General features: G+C 50.5%; 3 protein-coding genes across 4 annotated transcripts in view; 1 reads left to right on the plus strand and 2 right to left on the minus strand.

Annotated features, from left to right (window-relative positions):
• Positions 1–168: 168 nt before the first annotated feature.
• Positions 169–10983, minus strand: dnajc5ab (DnaJ (Hsp40) homolog, subfamily C, member 5ab). The gene is made up of 5 exons (XM_084681436.1): positions 10789–10983; positions 4774–4955; positions 3972–4185; positions 3637–3808; positions 169–3483 (listed from the first exon to the last, which is right to left on the minus strand). The coding sequence occupies exons 2-5, from the start codon at positions 4878–4880 to the stop codon at positions 3383–3385; spliced, it is 594 nt and encodes a 197-aa protein (XP_084537562.1). The 5' UTR covers positions 4881–4955; positions 10789–10983; the 3' UTR covers positions 169–3382.
• Positions 10984–11055: 72 nt separating this feature from the next.
• Positions 11056–14568, plus strand: adrm1 (ADRM1 26S proteasome ubiquitin receptor). 2 transcript variants are annotated; one of them, XM_084681434.1, is made up of 10 exons: positions 11067–11199; positions 11587–11831; positions 11920–12036; positions 12160–12283; positions 12435–12521; positions 12637–12718; positions 12982–13247; positions 13724–13881; positions 14069–14171; positions 14279–14568. In XM_084681434.1, exons 2-10 carry the CDS (start codon positions 11622–11624, stop codon positions 14383–14385), a joined length of 1254 nt encoding a protein of 417 aa, XP_084537560.1. In that variant the 5' UTR covers positions 11067–11199; positions 11587–11621; the 3' UTR covers positions 14386–14568. The 2 variants fall into 2 exon arrangements, with proteins under 2 accessions (XP_084537561.1, XP_084537560.1); XM_084681435.1 differs by lacking the exon at positions 14069–14171 and having other exon boundaries at positions 11056–11199.
• Positions 14569–14607: 39 nt separating this feature from the next.
• lama5 (laminin, alpha 5) overlaps positions 14608–20572 on the minus strand; it is a 60582-nt gene continuing 54617 nt past the window's right edge. Inside the window, exons 67-78 of the mRNA XM_084681437.1 lie at positions 20160–20311; positions 19872–20004; positions 19467–19607; positions 19082–19212; positions 18737–18901; positions 18323–18446; positions 18020–18180; positions 17746–17935; positions 17347–17653; positions 16873–17097; positions 16270–16389; positions 14608–16052 (exon numbers count right to left, since the gene is read on the minus strand). Of these exons, the coding sequence (XP_084537563.1) occupies positions 15904–16052; positions 16270–16389; positions 16873–17097; positions 17347–17653; positions 17746–17935; positions 18020–18180; positions 18323–18446; positions 18737–18901; positions 19082–19212; positions 19467–19607; positions 19872–20004; positions 20160–20311 (1998 nt within the window). The 3' untranslated portion in view covers positions 14608–15903. The remainder of the gene's footprint in view (positions 16053–16269; positions 16390–16872; positions 17098–17346; positions 17654–17745; positions 17936–18019; positions 18181–18322; positions 18447–18736; positions 18902–19081; positions 19213–19466; positions 19608–19871; positions 20005–20159; positions 20312–20572) is intronic.

The following is a 20572-nucleotide window of genomic DNA, read 5'->3' on the forward strand; positions in this document are numbered from 1 at the left end:
CTTCTCTTCACAGCCTTCCTGTGTCATGCTATGTCTGGACACCAACCAGCACCAAGCACATTCGACTCCATTCAACCCCGTTAAATCGTCCCCAGTCGAGTGTGTCGTCGCCCAGCACGTGGGCTTGTTTGTCCCGAACATCCATAAAAACAGACGTGGAGACAGGGCTAAGCATCAGAAACATTTATTTTACAACAGCACATTAGATAAATGACCCATGTCGGTTCTCCACCAGACACACTGTGGACTGATCCATGCTAAAACAGCAACACTAGCTTTCCACCCATCTACCAGCTACTACCCCTGCCAAACCACAGAGCTCTTCATCGCCTCTCAATGGTCACATCTAGTTACCGGTACATACTATTTATAACCATCTATAGTCATTCATTAAAAAGATAACAAAAATAAAATAAATAAAATAACGCTTCATCTTATTTCTATGTTGTTTTGCACTTGTGCACTCATATATTTTGTTGTTTTGATAAGTGTTCTCAAACTTTAGTTTTTTTTTTCTTTTCATGATCCAGTATGGTTCTGTTTAAACATTGCATTCACTCATACACAGGGAGCCACAGGGGGAGTAACATATAGGGTTGGCATATCAATGGCCTTAAACATATGGAACCAATCTAACCATAGAAAAATAGAGTGGGCGGGGTATAGATAAAAGCATGTTTTAACCAGTTAATACGGACAACGTGATTGGTTAGTTTTCTTTCCAAAGTTACTTGAAGAAAAGACAGGTTCTAAAATCTTATAGCATTTTCTTACAATGTAGAGTTACAGTTGCAACAGTGAACAAAGTGTTAAATTGACAATAAGATTAAAAACAAAAGTGATAATTAGTGATAAAAGTCACAACAATCAAACAGATGTAGAGCTCCAGATCATAGACACTCACTGCTAACCCAAGTCCTAATCTCAGATTGTTATTGAAGGGGGTTGTTAAACTGTGACCAATGGTCTTCTGGATGGTGATGACCTTGCTTGAGGGGAGTGACACTCAGAGTGGGTTACTGTACTGTCATAAGAGTTCACAGGAGTGGGTTACTGTACTGTCATAAGAGTTCATAGGAGTGGGTTACTGTACTGTCGTAAGACTTCACAGGAGTGGGTTACTGTACTGTCATAAGAGTTCACAGGAGTGGGTTACTGTACTGTCATAAGAGTTCATAGGAGTGGGTTACTGTACTGTCATAGGAGTGGATTACTGTACTGTCATAAGAGTTCATAGGAGTGGGTTATTGTACTGTTGTGAGAGTTCATAGGAGTGGGTTACTGTACTGTCATAAGAGTTCATAGGAGTGGGTTATTGTACTGTTGTGAGAGTTCATAGGAGTGGGTTACTGTTGTGATAATTACGTGTTGTAGCTGGCTACATCCTTGTTTGATTGTTGTTGCCTGTTACCATGCTTAGTTGTGATTATCACTGACTACAGTGCTGAAATTACTGACATAAAATCATGACTGAATATCAACAAAATCCTTCCTCATTGTCAACAAACATAAATAAGAAAACAAAAACAATCATCTACTAAACAAAAATAGAACTAAACAACACTTTTCGGTTGTACAACTCAAATATACAACGTCAAATCTAAACATACAACATTTACATCATTTACTTTTTTCACACAGAAGCAGAAACTAAACAGCTGTCCTCTATGTACGTGTGTGTGTGTGTACGCCCTCAGTGGGATATATGTACTGTATATTGAGAGGTCAATGTGTTGAGCCTGACACAGAACACCAACACTAAGACATATAGGAGCCCTCCCACAACACACACACTCTCATGCACACACACGCACACACACACACACTGTGGGGATTTGCTAATAGACAATTTCTAGTTCTGTTTATAATCCTTCATATCTCAAACGGAGAACAAGCCTGGGTTTAGAATAAAACGAAGTGGCTTGGAGGGGCAAACCAGTGCAAAGGGAGAGGAGAGGTGAGGAGGATGAGAGGAGGATGAGAGGAGGATGACAGGAGGATGACAGGAGGATGACAGGAGGATGAGAGGAGTGGAATACACTGTGTCCATATCTAGTGCTGTTCTGTCATATTCACCGGAACGGAAAAATCATCTACAGACTGGAGAACTAAAGTGACCCAGCGCAGGGATACCCACCTCCTCACAGCTGACCACACGTGCTGTTATCACGCTAGCTAGCTACACTCCATCGTTTAGGAGCTCCAAAGCCCCTCTCCACATGCATCCAGAAGGTGTCAGGCAGTCACATGACATCGGCTGGTGAAAGGTGAGACAGCTCCAGTAAGGGCCTTCCTGTCCTGCACAACACCCACACACTGATGTTGACCAGCCCCTGTACCCACACAGAGCACAAACATCACTCCCCTTCAGCCCACCCTCACCCACTACCCCCTCACACACCTGTTGTGCCGATGCAGTCAAACCCATGTACCCACAAAGACCCCCCCCCCCACCCCCCCGGAACCCCTACCCTCGTAGCATACAGGCCTGCGCGTCTGACCCACTTCCAGACATAGCCAGAGCAACTCTAGCCAGCCTAGCTACTCTAGCTAGCCTAGCTACTCTAGCTAGCCTAGCCACCCTAGCTAGCCTAGCCACCCTAGCTAGCCTAGCCACCCTAGCTAGCCTAGCCGCCCTAGCTAGCCTAGCCGCCCTAGCTAGCCAGCCTATACAGCAGGGTTAGGTGTGTCCTCTCCAACCACCCATGATTGTCCACAGTACAAGGAATGTTCAGAAACAAAACGAACAGAACAGTGGCCAGACAAAAGGGGGGTGGGGTGGGGGAGACAGAGAGTGCTTGTAAGTGTTGAGTTCCGCTGTGACGCGCGCGCGCGTGTGTGTGTGTTACGTCTATGAGCCAGTGACTGTGACTAGGCCTACCCACGATCCATACAGTATCTTGGCAGGGTTAGAGGTTTGAGGCTACAGTTCAACTAAAACAGTTTTAAATCATTCAAACAAGCAGAATAAGATTGCCATTTGTTACTTATGGTGTGTGTGTGTGCACGCATGCGCATGCATGGAGAACAGACAGCCCCCAATGATGGGGTGTGTGTGGTAAACAACGTTTTCCTCTAATGTATGTGTCTCTTTTCCAGTGTTACAAACACATCCTTCTCAGGACAGCTGTGTGTGTGTGTGTGTGTGGGTGGGTGGGTGTAGTTTTGGGGTCAGAGGTCAGGTGGGGTTGAGGAGGAAGGCCTAGCTCTATCTGTGGTAGAGAGACTTGCCAGGGTGTGTGTGTGTTTGAGCGTGTGTGTGTGTGTGAATCTTGGGGAGGACAGTGGTATGAACGGCATGGGTTATGTTGGGGTTAGGCCAGGGTCACCGTGAGGCTGAAAGGAGTGTGTGTGTGTGTTCGCGTGTGTGTGTCGTTGGCGTCTAATAGGCGTCGGTCCGGTAGCTGGAGTGGTGGCCGTCTGACGTCAACTGAGTGTTCTCTGTGGCTGATGACGGCTGCATCATGATAGGATCCCCACCATCTGAGGGAAAACACACACACACACAGCAACCGAGTGACACAGTGAAGTTCCCGAACACAGATCAGTACAAACATTTGACAAAAGGGTCAAAAGGCCGGTGGCCGGCTGGTGGCCGGCTGGTGGCCGGTGTGGGCAGGGCGGGAGGGTCTCTACCTCTCTCGTCTGTGGTCATCTGAGCCTCCAGGTCCTCTGGGGACACGTAGAACTCAGGCTCATGCTCCATGGGAGGGCGGGGTTTACACTTCCCACAGCAGCAGTTACAGCAGCAGCACAGGCAGCAGCAGAAGTAGCAGCCTGTCGCCACCCCACAGAAGACGAACAAGGCCTGGAGGGAGGGAGGGAGGGATACATACATACAGGTGTTGTCAATCTCTGTCCATTCTCCACTGCATATTGTTCTGCCATGTTTAGTCTACTAACCTACAGGATATTTCCATCCATCTCCCATCCCCCCATCTCTCCCCCCCCCCTGCCCTCCCTCCTCTCACCTTGGCCCACCAGGAAGACAAGACAAAGTAGGTGTTGACGTTCTCCTCTCCGAACTGCTCGGCCACGTAGAGCCCCAAGGAGCCGTACTTGTCGTAGATGTTCCTCTTGGTGCAGTCAGACAGGATGGCGTGAGCGTTGTTGATCTCCTTGAACTTGTCTGCAGCCTCGGGGTTGTCGGGGTTCTTGTCTGGGTGGAACTTCAGAGCCAGTTTCCTGGTGAACAGACAAGTGCAAATCGGAATAAGGACAAAGAACTACAATCCCCAGGCATACACCTGAACCCTGTCTGCTGCACACCCACAACTGTTTCAGTGCAAAAGCACTGCTGTAGCACACCCTAATGGAGGACTACAGGATGACAGGAACACAGTGACAAGGAAGTCTGGCCAAAACATCATTGGTCTCCTTCCAGTTACATGGAAGTGAACAGATCCTGTTTCTCGTCATCAAAAAACAACCTGTCAGCCTTGTCGCTATTAACTCCTACCTACCTACCTTTCACCTCCTTCCCTGCCCAGCCTCCCTCTTCCCTCCTCTGCTTCTACCTACCCCTCCCCAGCCTCCATCTCCAACCGGGCACCTGTAGTGTGTGATGCTAAGGTGGTGGTGTAGCATAGCGTGTTCCTCTCTGAGTGGTACTGAGGTGGTGGTGTAGCATAGCGTGTTCCTCTCTGAGTGGTACTGAGGTGGTGGTGTAGCATAGCGTGTTCCTCTCTGAATGCTGCTGAGGCGGTGGTGTAGCATAGCGTGTTCCTCTCTGAATGATGCTGAGGTGGTGGTGTAGCATAGCGTGTTGCTAACCTGTAGCACTTCTTGATGTCTTCAGGCGTGGCGTTCTTGTCCACCCCCAGCACCTGGTACAGGGACTCTCCTGAGGTGGAGAGAGAACGCTGTCTCTGCTGCTCCATTACTGCTCGCTCGCTCCTTCTCTCTCTCTCTTACTCCTTCCCTCGCACGCTCACAGCCTCACCCTGAAGAAAGTGCTGTAAGGGAGAGAGGCACAAGGAAGAAACCAGCGAGTCAAGATGAGTCAGAGAGCTGAGCGGTTTGGGGTAATAATCAGAAGGTTGCCGGTTCGATTCCCGGCCGTGCCAAATTACATTGTGTCCTTGGGTAAGGCACTTCACCCTAATTGCTTTGGGGGAATGTCCCTGTGTTTACTATAAGTCGCTCTGGATAAGAGCGTCTGCTAAATGACTAAATGAACCAGCAGTGCTTGTCTGGCCCATCATGGAATCTTGTCTGGTCTTGCAGTAGACACACCTTTCCCCACACCTCAGACACAGTAAGTCAGATCATGGGGTAAAGTCGTGTTGCTAAATGTCTCTGTTGTATCCCTGTGTGATAGTGCTAGGGTGTGTTAGGCGGAGCTAAACCCAGCTCAGCCTGAGGAGCAGTAGGCTGGATTAGAGAGAGAGAGAGACAGAGAGAGAGAGAGAGAGAGAGAGAGAGAGAGAGAGAGAGAGAGAGAGAGAGACAAAGACAGAGAGACGGAGAGAGTCAGTGTTGTGGTGTGAGTGTAGTCAGCCACAAATAGAGTGAAGGAGCGAGAGGTGAGCAGAGAGGAAGAGAGGGATGGAGATGAAAGACTTAAGGACCCTGTAGCCCTTGACCTATGGTGGAGACAGAGAGGGTGGGTGTGGGTGGTGGGGCTTGAAGTTCCCCCGGTGGTAGGGGTGAGGGCACGATGTTCACGAAATGAAGCCGGCTCTCTAACAGGGCAACATCAGGAGACAGGGTCTATCACACCCACTGACACCCCCACCCACCCACCCCCACCACCCACAGGGTCCACTCTCACACAGACCCGGTCTAAATAAACACCCAGCCTCCTCCCACATCACACACAGCCTTGGCCCCTCCTAGAGATAATCTCACAGCTCTACTGTCGGAGGAAATTAGCAGCTTAGCCTTAGCCAGCAGAGCCACAGCTAGCTACGTGAGCAGGGCTATTTTAGTACGTCGACCACAATACTGGACAGACCCTTCACTGAGGTAAGAGGAGGAGGAGAGCGAGAGATGGAGACAGAAAGAGATAGACAGAGACAGACAGAGAGAGAGTGTTGTGGTGTGAGTGTCGTCAGCCCTCAAAAAGGGTGAAGGAGAGACTTACTGACGAAAGAATCCAGGGGAGGGTGCACACAGCGCTCCGTCGTGAGAGTCACAAATAGACAACGTGTGAAGTAAGAGCACAGCCCTCAGCATTAACATGGCCGTGTCATTTCACTGTCAGACTCTGTCTGCTGGCCAGGCCGCGTGAAGGGGGAGAGGACAGCAGGGAGGGAAGGGCCCACCGGGTCAGGCCTCCACCATGCAGCCTCCAGCACCACACACAGCCAGCCTCACTGTCAGTATCGCCCCACAGTAAGTTCACAAGAGAAGCTCAGGGAATCAGAGGGGTTGGTCTCTAAATGAAATTCTCCGGCTGGCTAACTAACCACAGGCCGTGGGGATGAAACATTAGACAGTCTGGTCATCTCCTGTCTGTCAGCCGATGTGACTGGTGAAACCGAGAACCCTGAAGGGAAATCATTCGAGGATGAGGGACAGTCTCTTTAGGTTTGTCTGTCTGTCTGTCTGTCGCACACACTTCTCCCTGACCTCCTCCTTCCTGTCTCCTCCACTCAGCCTCCAGCCTTCCCTCCTGTCGTCCCAGGGGAGGGGCAGGAGAGGAGAGAGGGAGTGAAGGAGGTGTGTGGGAGGGAGGAGAAGAGAGCAGGCTGGCGGGGATGCACACGGTCGTTAAGACTGATTAACAACAGGGTTCCCCTGCCTGCTAATGGCCTGGGAACGCAGCAGCGCGGCCCCTCCCCCCCCCCCCGCCCGCATCCCCCCCCCCCTCCTCCTGTCCTCCCTCACATCACAATGCACCATATGGAGCAGCCAGGCTAAATCTTCACCTCCCCACTCGAGTTCCCTCCCTCCATCCGGATTTATTTTTTCGGCCCGACCATCTCTCTGTTTTTCTCTCGCCACGTCTCCCTCCCTCCGTCCTCTCCTGTCAGGTTACACACTCGTGCTCGCACTCACAAAACAAAGCTGTGCACACACAAACCTGAACACACAGACACGCACACAAACCTGTACACACATCACGACACTGTGGGGATTAAGGGTAGATACGCTTCAACCTCACATGTCTAGAGAGCAAATAACAGGGGGGGGAAAAAAGAGAAGAAAAAATAGGAAAACAGAAGGATGAGTAAAGCAGGTCTCGCACGTGAATCCCTGGTTACCGAGGCCAGTTGCCACGGCCGCCATTTATGGCCTGTAGTCTGGTCTAAACCCTCCAACAGATGGCTGGCATCGTCACGGTGACCCTCGCTAGGCAAAACACACCTGATACAGCCCAGCTTTACAAATCACACTGTTGCTCACCAACACAACCCGCCCACACGGTGGGATAAGCCAATCAAAATCTGAATCCACAGCAGAGGCCAGTCCCACGTAGACATTCAGAGCAGGATTCAATTCTGCAACCACTCACAGGACAGATCAGCTGAGGGTGATTTAAGGCAGGCTGAAAGTGTGTGTGTGTGTGTGTGTGTGTGTGTATAACATGCTTTTGTCAGACTCAGGTGTGTCTATTGTTGCATGACAATTTGTTCCTATTTAGGAAAGCAATGTCGCCTATTCATAGACTCCAATGCAGTCATGAATCCAAATATGACCCTGCCACTCCATTAGAGTTTTAATTGTGTGAGAGTGTGTGTGTGTGTGTCAGAAGAAGCAAGAGCCCATGTGTGAAGTGCTAACAGTGTCTGGAGGGCTGCAGTACAGCAGGGCTAGCCTGTCTGGAGGGTTGCAGTACAACAGGGCCAGCCTGTCTGGAGGGCTGCAGTACAGCAGGGCTAGCCTGTCTGGAGGGCTGCAGTACAGCAGGGCTAGCCTGTCTGGAGGGCTGCAGTACAGCAGGGCTAGCCTGTCTGGAGGGCTACAGTACAGCAGGGCTAGCCTGTCTGGAGGGCTGCAGTACAGCAGGGCTAGCCTGTCTGGAGGGTTGCAGTACAGCAGGGCTAGCCTGTCTGGAGGGCTGCAGTACAGCAGGGCTAGCCTGTCTGGAGGGCTGCAGTACAGCAGGGCTAGCCTGTCTGGAGGGTTGCAGTACAACAGGGCTAGCCTGTCTGGAGGGTTGCAGTACAACAGGGCCAGCCTGTCTGGAGGGCTGCAGTACAGCAGGGCTGACGGGAATCCAGGCCGACAGGCTGCTTTAACAAGGCCGGTAAAGAACGCACAGCAAACTGGCATCTTTAGAAATCACTGACTTTGATGGTTCACCCAACCCAGCACCAGCAGTGCTACTCCTATGGGGCACCTGGATGCCACTACAGAATACAGAACACAAGTGTGTGGGCAACAGACAAAAGCAAATGCATGCATGCTACATTAGATGACCATAATGACAAACATCCAAGTTCACCAGAGCTATAACCCCAGGGCAGCAGACAGGACAATGGACAGGGATAGGAGGCCTTTCACTAGAATTAAGGCCACTGGAACAGACACACAATAACAACCTGCCGCACGCTGCCCCCCCCCCCCTCCTCGCACATCTTCCATCTCTCATGAACCCCACCCCCAAACCCTGGTCATGCCACACATTAATGACCCTCCTCCAGCTGTCACCATGCATTGGGGACTGACATGGGTCAAACACAAGTCGAATATGGGGGGGGTAAAACCTGGGTTCTTGACGTGTATAAGGACTCGGCTTCTTTTAAACAAGTTGGACTGTGACACATCTCACGGTAGGTTGAGATGAGCGGGGGAGGAGAGGCAGACTGCACATCAACGCCTTAACGATGAACAAACGTGTTATGGGCACACTCATCTTCGATGTCAGCGTTGAGGTGTGTGTGTGTGTGTGTACTCACACATTACACACAAACACCCACACATCGTGCTGTGCCCTGCTTTCCAGCAGATGAACATCTGTCTGCTGTACTGTGAGCTAGTCACACCACCTCACCTCCCTCCCTCTATGAATACAAGCTTACTTTATCCCGCTCCCTTCTTCAAGCTTGCTCTAAACCTGAAGCGTAATACTGGAGACTATGTGTTTATACCAACGAGTCTTAATGTTATTGTTTTGTTGATTAGGCTACAGTTTATTATACATTCCATCCGGCAGCTTACGTTAAAGGTTAAACCATATTTGGAGTTATAGACAGCTGTTAGCCTGTGATGTTTAAGTGAAAGTAAATGGGATTCTCTCTCAAACAGGTTTTGACAACCCTGGCATCCCCCAAAGAGAATGAGTGACTGGTAATATGAACACACAGCTATCACCACTGAATAAATACAGCTGCTAGACCCACAGACGTGCCCTTGCACACAGCCACACAAACACTAACACATTTATCTCACCCACCAAGCCCCCTTCTTCTTTACTGCTATCTACAGCATATTGGAATAAAGTAAAAGCTAAGCATCCAATTAATCAGCTAATGTACAGTGGGCAGTTAGCCCTTCCTTATTTTCTGAATGGGATGCTTATGGTGCAGTGTGCTACTCTCTTAATGGATCTGGCTTAGGAGACATTCTGATCCTTTCAGAAGCAAGCGCACTTTTTGGAAGCACGTTTAGGGACAACTTGCATCACAAGTGATCAGGAGATGAACAGAAAGCGTTTGAGGAGTCAGAGGGTAAGGGCAGGGCACGTGACAGAGTAGTCGGAAAGAGAAAGCGCGAGGCAATTGAGAGAATAAAGTAGAACGTTTAGCAGAATAATGTGAGCCCGACACAAACAGTGCACACATGGGTGAGGACCTTTGCCATGATAACTCAAAACCACTTCTATGCATCAGCAGGATTAAAAAAGCAAACAAGTTAGCAAATATCCGGCTGCTAACGCCCTGAGTACGTCTGCAGTATTAAAAATACAAACAAGCCATCTAATATGTGATTTTCTCACCGTCTTATTTACGAAAGAATTAGCAGACTGGCGTTTACAGTACATGCTCATTAATATACAAAAAGGTTAACGCGGGCTCACATCCACTTATTCAGTTTGTGCCGTCTAGTAAAGACAACATTTAGACATCCCTGGATCCCATCAGCAAACCATTATGAATTTCAATTCAAATGCGTAGTAACTGGGAACTTCCATTGCATTGTTTAGCCGTCAACCTTAAAATATCTCCTGTTAAAAGAGTAACGCAACCGTAGATGAGAACATCGCATGTCACCCTCTTTGCTTGCTAGTTGTGTCAATGGATAGCTAGCCAATGGTGGATAGATTCAATCTAAGACAGACTAGCGCTCTAGCTAATTAGTGCATTGGAAGGCGAGCTACATGCAACCGGGCACCAGGTTACATTGTGTTACATTGGATGTTTGGCCTTGTGTGAGCGAAGAGTTTTAGGAAGACAGATATTGCAATTGCGAGGTGCAAAACCGTTAACATAGCCTAGCTCACTAGTTTGGCTATAGCTGGGTATTTGGTTTATTTATGACGGCCAATTACTCACTATTGGAATTGCTAAATGGACAAACTCCGATGCTAACATCTTGTTTCATGGTGACAACAAAAAAAAACATCGTAAACAAAGAAGACTGGAAAAAAGGGGAATGTAAATGTGAAACTAGCAGGGACAAGCGATTAATCTCCATATTGGTTTAGCAAACGTTGGCTAGCTAGCTAGCACAACTACTGCCCTACAGCGGCAGTAACATCGCTACCGGGCTGGGAAACTAGGTTGAGTTAAGAGAAGCTAGCTAGCTAGCAAATGTGGCAATCTCACTAATCCAAGGACAGTCCGTGGTAAAGTAGCGTAGCTGACGTTAGCTGTATTATTACATGGATGCAATTCTTACCGTTTTCCTGGGCACGATGACGATCTTCCAGATCGAAATATGAAACGTTGACTTTCTACACTGCTTGCATCCCAATCAATGAGTAGGGTTAGCTGGCCACTTTCATTCAGAACCACGTAGTGATTTAGCCTGCTAGCTAGCTAAAGCCGGAGGAAGCTAACTGTAGAAATTTCAGTCCGTAGTCGCGAGACAACACTCCCACGTCTACGTCCCGCTCACTAGCCTCGACGTGCGCGTTCCCTCACTGGTCAGATGAACAGTTATCCTAGGTTCCAATAGGTGGCATACATTCCTAAATCGAGTCAAACTGACTGCAAAACCCATACACGAAGAAGGTCTAACAAGGACCTCAGCTTTGCTGAAACCAGAAACAACTTTGTCATTCCCCAACTAGCTGTAGCCAAACTTCAGGTAATTGATAACAATACAAATAAACTGTGATTTAACGTATGTACACATACTCTCGGATGTAGAATTGTTAGTTGTAAAATAGGTTTGGAATGTTTACAGCTCTATCCAGTTGCTTGCACGAGTGGTCTTATCGTTTTGAATTTAGCGATGTCATGGGCTAACGTTAGCTAGCCTCTCCATTGTCAGCGACTGCGGTATAATAGGTAGCTCTAGCTAACATCGTCAGTCGATGATGAGACTAGGCTCCTGAACTGTCAGGTCGTCTATTGTTCGCTGAAGAAAAACATAAGACTATAATCATATCAATAAGGCTGCTCATTTCTAGCTAGATAAATAGCTTTTGATGTGAAATTGCATTCCAACCGATCCCTTGTTTTGTTTCTCTAGCTCTACTCCAAACAGGAAAAAAAAGAGATTCAAAGATGTCGTCAGGGGCTCTATTTCCCAGCTTGGTGTCGGGCTCCCGAGGCACCTCCAGCAAGTACCTGGTAGAGTTCCGTGCCGGTAAGATGACCCTAAAGGGTAGCACGGTGACACCAGACAAGCGCAAGGGGACGGTATACATCCAGCAAACGGACGATTCGCTTATTCATTTCTGCTGGAAGGACAGGACCACGGGAAACGTGGACGACGTGAGTGACTGACCGTAGTGCATCACGTTGAAATTTGGCGCAGTGTTATTTACTGACCTGTGAGCTTTCCTCTGGTTTCACCCTCCAGGATCTAATCATCTTCCCAGACGACTGTGAGTTCAAGAGGGTCAACCAGTGCACCACTGGGCGGGTGTTTGTGCTCAAGTTCAAAGCAGGATCCAAAAGGCTCTTCTTCTGGATGCAGGTGAAGGAGGGAGGGAACATTTGGGAAAGGGGTTAATGGAGACTGCATTGGACTGTGTTTCCATCGTCTGATAGGACTTCTGTTCAATACCCAACTGTTCATCCCGTCCTTCTCTGTGACCAGGAGCCCAAGACGGACAAGGACGAGGAGCACTGTCGCAAGGTCAACGAGTTCCTGAACAACCCTCCCATGCCTGGAGCTCTGGGGAGCGGGGGCAGTGGCAGCCACGAGCTGTCTGCCCTGGGAGGTGAGACTCTCAGCCGTGCAGCTCAATACCCATCCATACAGTCTGTCCACCGCCCACGTCCTGTATCTAAACACTCACTAAGGAATGCTTACTCATACGGGTGTCCAGTTAAAGTACAGAGCTCTTCACTCACCCTCCACCTTTTCCTTAGGTGAGGGCGGCCTGCAAAGCCTCCTGGGTAACATGAGTCATAACCAGCTCATGCAGCTGATTGGACCAACGGGACTCGGAGGGCTTGGTGAGTAGCCCAGAGCATTCTTGATTAAGCTGCCATTGGGTTCGGCCATGACACACTGCTGTGTATAAGTCATTTTCTAGGTATGAAAAGAAACTCTAACTTTGCCTGTGTGTAGGCGGTCTCGGGGCCTTGGCTGGTCCAGGGCTGGCTAGTCTTCTAGGCAGTGGAGGTCCAGCTACCAGCAGCTCCTCATCCAGGTAAGCCTGAACAGGACTCCTCTCCCTGGCTCCTCTGTAAACTACATTTTACATTTAGTCATTTAGCAGACGCTCTTATACAGAGCGACTTACAGTGAGTACAGGGACATTCCCCCCGAGGGTGAAGTGCCTTGAAACAACGTCATTTGGTGCGGCGGGGAACCCGATTCCCTCACCGCTCAGCCATCTGACTCCCTACTCCACTCCCAAACTATAAAGCTCTAACTTTCATGAATACCCCCTTCCCTCCTCCCCATATCTAGCTCCCGCAGCCAGTCTGCTGCCGTCACCCCCTCCTCAGGCTCCGGGACCACCAGGATAAGCTCCGCCCAGGCCCCCACCACCCCCGTGACCCCTGCGGCCCCCTCAGCCACCTCCCCCACGGTGACCCCCACCACCCCCGCGGCCGCCCAGACCCCCCTGGTGCCTGCGGCCGTGGGCAGCCCCACCCAGCCCATCCAGCTCAGCGACCTGCAGAGCATCCTGGCTACCATGAACGTACCCGCCATGGCCGGGGCAGGCCAGGGAGGTGAGGGAGAAGACACACACACACACACACTCACACTCACACATACTGCACTGAGCAGGCTGGGTCTGTCTGAGCCTGTACATGACAGGGAGATGCTGGGGTAACTAACCTCAGGTCTAGAATGTTCTGTGGAGAACACGAATGCACTCAAAGCACACATGCCTGACATCTTGTTTCATGGTGACAACAAAAAAACACATTGTAAACAAAAAAACACATTGTAAACAAAAAAAATGTAAAAAAGGGGAATGTAAATGTGAAACTAGCAGGGACAAGCGATTAATCTCCATATTGGTTTAGCAAACACACACTGCCATGGCTGGGTACTGTATGTATGTGTACATGTGTGTTCAAAGCTGCCTGCTCAACAAGGGTTTCAGGTTGGTTTAGGTGCAGTTCTATGGTGTGTATATAAGGCCAAGATTTGACTGGATGGTTTGAGTTGGACGTGTGATCGTCTTCCTTCTCCCCTCCAGTGGACCTGGCCAGTGTGCTGACCCCAGAGATCATGGCTCCCATCCTGGCCAACTCTGAGGTCCAGCAGAGGCTGATGCCTTACCTGCCCTCTGGGGAGTCCCTGCCACAGAGCGCCGACGAGATCCACAACACACTCACCTCCCCGCAGTTCCAACAAGTAAGACTCAAACACACACTCACCTATCTTACCTGCTAAAACTACAGGGATGTACTACACAAACTATTTCATGTTTGATGAAACGTACACACATTTCAAACGAGTATGTAGACTTAACAACACAAAGTCCCTGCTACTCATACAACTACTCACAACTGCCTACTCATACAACCCCTCCCCCACCCAGGCAATGAGCATGTTCAGCAGTGCCTTAGCGTCAGGCCAACTGGGGCCTCTCATGAACCAGTTTGGCCTGCCCACAGAGGCTGTGGATGCTGCTAATAAAGGAGGTGAGGACGGATGAATCACTCTGTGGATGCTGAAGGACACACACACACACACACACCCTTGTAGCTGTCATATCTGACCCTGGCTCTGGGTGTGTGCTTGTTCCCAGACGTGGAGGCGTTTGCCAAAGCCATGGAGGGGAGCGACGGCAAGCCGGAAGACGGGGGGAGCTCCAAAGACAAGAAGGACGACGACGAGGATATGAGCCTGGATTAGTTATCCACGGGTCCAACCTGTGTCCTGGTGTCTGCCTTGTCCTTCTCTCTGTCTTCTTCCTCTGTTAGCAGGGACTCTAATGTCATGCTAGCCCAGACAGGGCCTGGTGACCAATGAAAACGTCACAAATTGCAGCAAGGTGTCTTAAAAAGTTTGGCAGCCAATAAAATGGTTTCGAACAGCGCCGCATGTTTCCTTGACAGTGAAACAAACACCATGACGACATTTGTATCAAAGGTTTATTTAAAAATACATTTTACAACTATTAAAGGGGGAGAGGGGGGGGGGTTCAGCTTATCATTTCTGTGTGAGATATAAAGGTGGACAGTGTGTGTTGAGTTTAAAACTCATTCAAATTTATATAAGTATACAATTCCCATAAAACTAAATACATAAAATGTGCGATTCTATAAAAATTTGGGTTTTTTCCAAGACATTTGACGTGCTGGAGGTAGACCCCAAATCTGGATATCTACTCTGAGACTGAACGGAAGGCTGTCAGTGGGGCCTTGCATCCTCACCACACCCTCCCTGTTCAGAACAGGGGTTGGAACACAATGGGTGTTGTACTTTTCCTTGAGTTCTTGTATTGCATAGATACCTAGTACATAATGTCTGCTCTTGTCACACTGAACCTAATTTAGATTTCAGTGTCATACTAAGTGTCACCTTGCTAAACCAGATTGTGCTGTATCAGTTGGTATGCTTAGGTCTTACACAGAACCTGTGTCTGCATCAAAGATATGCTGCAAAGTCTGTGTAAAGGTAGAAAACAAAACTCCTTGATTCTAAGTCTGCTACTTTGGAACATAAACAGAAATCCGACAGCAAAATAAAAAATATACCTCTTGTAAAAATAGAAAATAAATACAATTTTAAATTGAACTACAGTATGCTGTCACCCACCACCAGCAATGTTGTCATAAATGTTATGGAGTGTATCTCATACTTCTATCAGTGAGAGGGGGCAGGGTGTGTGACAGGGGAACGAGGTGTGGGGTCCAGGCTGCATCAGCATGCTTGTCTGCGCCTACACAATCAGCTGGACCGGGGGGAGGGGGAGGGGGGGGGGGTACAGGGTGAGGTATTAGGGCGGGGGGCAACAATTCATAGATGGGGTAGTTGTAGTTGGGGATTTTACATGTGTACTCTACAGGTGAGACAGTAGAGAGGTTGCAGAGATGGCGTTAGTTGTAAAGGAGAGTTGATGATCTGCAGAAAGAGGCTCGAGGGTTCTGAGGTTGTGTGTTATTAATGGAGAGACATGACTGAGGTAAACAGGAGTAGAGATGGGATCAAGGATTGGGATGTAGGCAATGATTGGGATGTAGGCATTTAGAGGTGGAGTTTGGGTATAGGATGGGGTAAGGGTATAGTATAGGATAGGGTCAGGATACAGGATAGGGTCAGGGTATATTATAGGATAGGGTCAGGGTACAGGATAGGGTCAGGGTATAGGATGGAGTCAAGGGTATAGGGGGGTACTTGGGGCATGTAGGGGTTTTGGGTGTGTTGGATTTAGATGGTGGGGCAGCCCTGCGTTGCTACAGCTCCGTGGACAGACAGAGGCTTGGAGAGCATGGCTGGTCTCTGGTTGAGAACCGCCCTGCGGACACAGCCGTGGTAGGAGGGCAGAGACGCTGGGAGGCCAGGCACCACGACGCCATCTAGAGGAAGGGAGGAGGAAGTCTTTAATTCCGTCAACAGTGCATCTCAAATACTTAATATATTTTTCTGATACTTTCTACCTATATATGTATTCTTCTATCATGTAAACAAAAAACAACAAAGCAAATGCGGAAAAAAGCAAATGTTTTTTGTTTGTGGAAAAGAGCCTTTTAACATGTCAGTGTAATGCATGTAGTGAGTGTGTGTGAGTCTCACCGGGTACCCCCCCCAGGTACACCGTCTCCGTGCCCCCTGAGGAGCGGCCCTGCTTGGGCCCCACGCTGTGCTCGCTGGCTGCGTCCACATGGAGCTGCAACACGTTCTTCTTCTTCACAACTACACAAGAGAACACAGAACCCCGGGCAGGTCAGAACTGGCTTGTGGGTGTTACCGTGGGAACAGGACTGCTCGTGTACCCTGACCCTTCTACGCTCCATAAAACTCAATGCACATCTCTGTTGAACTTCTTAACCCTTGTGTTATCTTCGGGTCATTCTGACTCATCAGTCATTGTGAGCCAACGTCGTATTGCAACAATTGCAAAAAAAGTGAAGCTTTTTCTTTTAACTGTCGGGCTGTCTCAGACCCCCCACATCATGAAAGTTAAAAGAAAATGCTTTTTAATTTGTTTTTGTATTGGGGGGTAAAATTGGGTAAACACAACGATGGTTCGTGGTGAACCTTTGGGTCATGTGACCCGCAGGCAGCACAAGGGTTAACTCTATTTCTATTGGCTAGGCCGGGTGATGACAGGGTAGAGCAGCCTGTGCCAGCTCTGTCAGCCGTCTCCTGCAGGGTGTCCAGGCCGCTGGGTCTCACCTGTGATGACGTGCCATCGTCCGTCACACAGGGGCTCCTCGGGGGTGAAGGAGGTGGAGAAGAGTCCGTTGCCGGCGTTGAGGCTGGCGGTCACCTCCCCCTGGTGGAGGAAGAGGCTGAGGTGCTGCTCGGTCCTCCCCCCGGCGTGCAGCAGCAGCCCGGACACGGACGCCGGCCGCACCTCCAGCTGAACCTCCAGGTCCCGAGACAGAACCATAGACTCGTCTGGACACGCACACACAGGACACAGGGGGAGGGAGCGATCAGGTGCATGGGTTAGCACTGGGTAACCCTCAAAAAGGGAGACGAGGAAAAGAGAGGAGAGGAAGAAGAGAGGAGAAGTGAGGAAAGAAAATACGACTTCAAAAGAAGAGGGGGAGAAAAGAGAGGAGAGGAAGACAGGAGAAGTGAGAAAGGAAAATAATGGAGAGGAGGAAAAGAATGAAAGAGAAGAGAAGAGTCAGTCAGTCCCACCTATAGCCAGGTGTCCCCCCTGTCCAGGGTAGTAGGCCCCGGGCTCCAGGCTGTTCAGGAAGCAGGGGCCCACCCCCTGGCTGTGCTGGGGGGTCCCAGCGGCCTGCTCGTTCAGGGTCAGGTCTCTGACGCAGCCCACGAAGCCGCTGGACGGCCCCTGGAGCGGCGCGGCGAGGCTGGAGGGAGCCCCGCCCACGTAGAGCGGCGCTCTGAGGCGACTCTTCTGCCCTCCGGACACCCTCTTAAACTGGGCGTTGATGCCGTCCAGGATCAGACTGGCTTTCTCGCCCTCCCACTTCACAAACACCTGCGGGGACACACGGAATCAACAGGATGTGAGGAACACACACTCAAGGCACGCACCCACACACACACCCACACGCACACACACACACTGACCGTGTGCCAGAGTCCGTCGTTGCAGGCCTTGCGGCTGCGGATGTTGGCCTTCTTCTTGCCCGCGTCCACCAGCAGGACCAGGTGACCCTCTGAGAGCGCCAGTGACATTACGGCGCCGCCCTTCTGGCCGGACACGCGGAACACCAGGCCTTCAGACGAGTTGACACGGATCGCCATGGAGATGTGGGGCCTGGGGGGGCGGGAGGTTGAAACGGTCACATCTGAGGAGTGTGGGTCTGTGTGCGAGTGCGTCTGCGTGTCAGGGGGGACTCACATCTTGCTGAAGGCTGCGGGGAGCGTGTCGTAGCGCTGGTAGCTGTGAGAGGAGCCGCTGAAATGAACAGCGCCGGGCTCCTGGGCAGACAGCTCTCCCTGGCAGGACTGTCTGGTACTGCGGCTCCTGCTGCTCCCCGCCTGAGGCTTCCTGTGTTTACCCTGGGGAGGGGGGGGAGGGAGGGTGAGGGGGATCGGAGGGGGAGAGCAAATACAGACAGTAGGAGAGGGGAGGAGAAGGGAGGAATGGTGGGAGATGGGGAACAAACAATTGAGTGTGTGTGTGTGCGTGTGTGTGTGGTACCTTGGGGCCCTTCTGCCGTGGGGGGGTGGCAAGGATCTGTTGGGGTTTCTGAGCAGCAGGACACCTCAGAGGAACGTTGATGTTCTCCTTGGCTTTGATCAGGTTCATCACCTGAGGCTTGTCGCTGGAGCACACACACACGCACACACCCGAGGCATCAGTATAGATACCACAGGCCGGACATCTTGCTTGCTTCTACTTCTCTTCTCTTCCAGTATTCCCTGCTCCCTTTTTCCTTCCTTTTCTAACCTCTCAGTATCCCTCTCTCTCTACCTCCTCCTCTCCCTCCCTCTCTACCTCCTCCTCCTCCTCTCCCTCTCTACCTCCTCCTCTCCTTCCCTCTCTTCCTCCTCCTGCTCCTCTCCCTCCCTCTCTACCTCCTCCTCTTCCTCCTCTCCCTCCCTCCTTCCTCACCTCTTGATGAACAGGTTGCTGATGCAGCCCGTCAGGTTGGCCACGCCCCTGTTCTCCGGGATCCCGCCCAGGTACATGTTGCCAGCCACTGGCGTGGATCGTCCCGCGCCGCTCGGCGACGTCTCCTCGCCCTTCTCGAGGACGTCGTCCACGTACACACGCGTCCTGGCCGCACGCACAACACAGTAGACAGCAGTTATGACAGCGTACAGAATGGCTCAACTGCTTCTATCTTCACTCTCTCTCTCTCTCTCTCTCTCTCTCTCTCTCTCTCTGTATATATATATATATATGTATATAAATACATGGTGGGCACGGTGTATATCTGTGTTGGGTGTGTCCTACCCAGTGTTGTCGTTGTACACAGCTACATAGTGGCTGTTGTCGTCGTTGTAGGTCTTCTGACTCTTGATCTGCGTGTTGGCCATGCGCACCACCACGTGACCCTTGTCCATGAACACCTGGCACAGCCCATCCTGAGCAGGGAGAGGACACACGTCTGGTTAGCAAGCAGCTAGCTAGCGCACCTGGGTTAGCGGCTGGAAATGGGCAGGTTAGCAGGCATGGATGAGCAGGTACGAATAAAAAGCATATCCAGGACGTGTCATCAAAGAGAGACAGCTAGCAGAGAGGTTCCAAAGCCGGAGACACAACCAGGCCGGGGCTGGGGCCTTGGTGTGTGTGTGTGTTCCTGTGGTGGTCTGTGTTTGGAGTCTGTGTTCCTCCCTACCTGGGCCTGGTGGTAGAACATGAGTCCGTTCTTCTGGTCGGTGCGGAAGCCGAAGCCGGCGTAGAAGTCGTCCCTGAGGTTGGTGATGGACGGCCCCAGATCCAGGTAACTCTGCCCTGAGAAGTGGGCTTCTCGAATCACCTGGCACACGCAGGGTTCAACTCGTTTTACTACACGGATGGAGCAGGTGTGTGTGTGTGTATGTGTGTGTGTGTGTCTCTGTGTGTGTGTGTGTCTCTCTGTGTGTGTGTGTGTGTGTGTATGTGTGTGTGTGTGTGTATGTGTGTGTGTCTCTCTGTGTGTGTGTGTGTGTGTGTGTCTCTCTGTGTGTGTGTGTGTGTATGTGTGTGTGTGTGTGTATGTGTGTGTGTCTCTCTGTGTGTGTGTGTGTGTGTCTCGTCTCACCAGCAGGTCGTCAGGACATCCATGGCTAACCCCAGAGCTGACCATACGGTTCAGGCTGATGTAGTTGTCCACTGCCTTCACTTTTCTGAAGCAGCCCTTTAGAGAGCCCTGCTTGGGGAACAGGCCCTTTAGACTGCATGCACACACACAGACAGAGACACACACACACAGACACACACACAGACAAAGAAATGACCTATTACAGTAACATCTGTGGAAGTGAAAGCTTGTTTCTGCCTCAGCGCGTGCCTGTGTGTGGAACTGAGCGGTGCTATGTCTGTCACTTACGTTTCGGGCATCTTGTCCTTGGGCACCCCTCCCAGGTAGTATTCGACAGCAAAGTCTGGCAAGTCCCCGTTGAAGATGTGGTCGTACAGTTTAATGCGACTGTTCCTCACCACCAGGCGTTTGGTGGAGCCCATGAGGAGGATGATCTGCAACTGTGGAGGAGAACAACCAGGGTTGCGTCACACCTCCTCTGTAGCTGACAGGGATGTTATTTCAGAGGAGTCGGATGGCTGAGCGGTGAGGGAGTCGGGCTAGTAATCTGAAGGTTGCCAGTTCGATTCTCAGCCGTGCCAAATGATGTTGTGTCCTTGGGCAAGGCACTTCACCCTACTTGCTTCGGGGGGAATGTCCCTGTACTTCCTGTAAGTTGCTCTGGATAAGAGCGTCTGCTAACTGACTAAATGTCAGTGTAT

This window comes from Hypomesus nipponensis, chromosome 18 (assembly GCF_054491055.1).
Source record: "Hypomesus nipponensis isolate SF chromosome 18, ASM5449105v1, whole genome shotgun sequence".
Taxonomy (NCBI): domain Eukaryota; kingdom Metazoa; phylum Chordata; class Actinopteri; order Osmeriformes; family Osmeridae; genus Hypomesus; species Hypomesus nipponensis.

What these genes read in the sequence shown, in the direction of transcription:
- adrm1 (XM_084681434.1), top strand. Translation starts at nt 11,622, where the DNA reads ATGTCGTCAGGGGCTCTATTTCCCAGCTTGGTGTCGGGCTCCCGAGGC. An exon ending in CCACGGGAAACGTGGACGAC is followed by an intron (nt 11,832 to 11,919) that starts GTGAGTGACTGA and finishes TTCACCCTCCAG; the next exon opens with GATCTAATCATCTTCCCAGA. An exon ending in CGAGCTGTCTGCCCTGGGAG is followed by an intron (nt 12,284 to 12,434) that starts GTGAGACTCTCA and finishes CCTTTTCCTTAG; the next exon opens with GTGAGGGCGGCCTGCAAAGC.
- dnajc5ab (XM_084681436.1), bottom strand. Translation starts at nt 4,880, where the DNA reads ATGGAGCAGCAGAGACAGCGTTCTCTCTCCACCTCAGGAGAGTCCCTG. An exon ending in GACATCAAGAAGTGCTACAG is followed by an intron (nt 4,186 to 4,773) that starts GTTAGCAACACG and finishes TCTGTTCACCAG; the next exon opens with GAAACTGGCTCTGAAGTTCC. An exon ending in TGTCTTCCTGGTGGGCCAAG is followed by an intron (nt 3,809 to 3,971) that starts GTGAGAGGAGGG and finishes CCCTCCCTCCAG; the next exon opens with GCCTTGTTCGTCTTCTGTGG.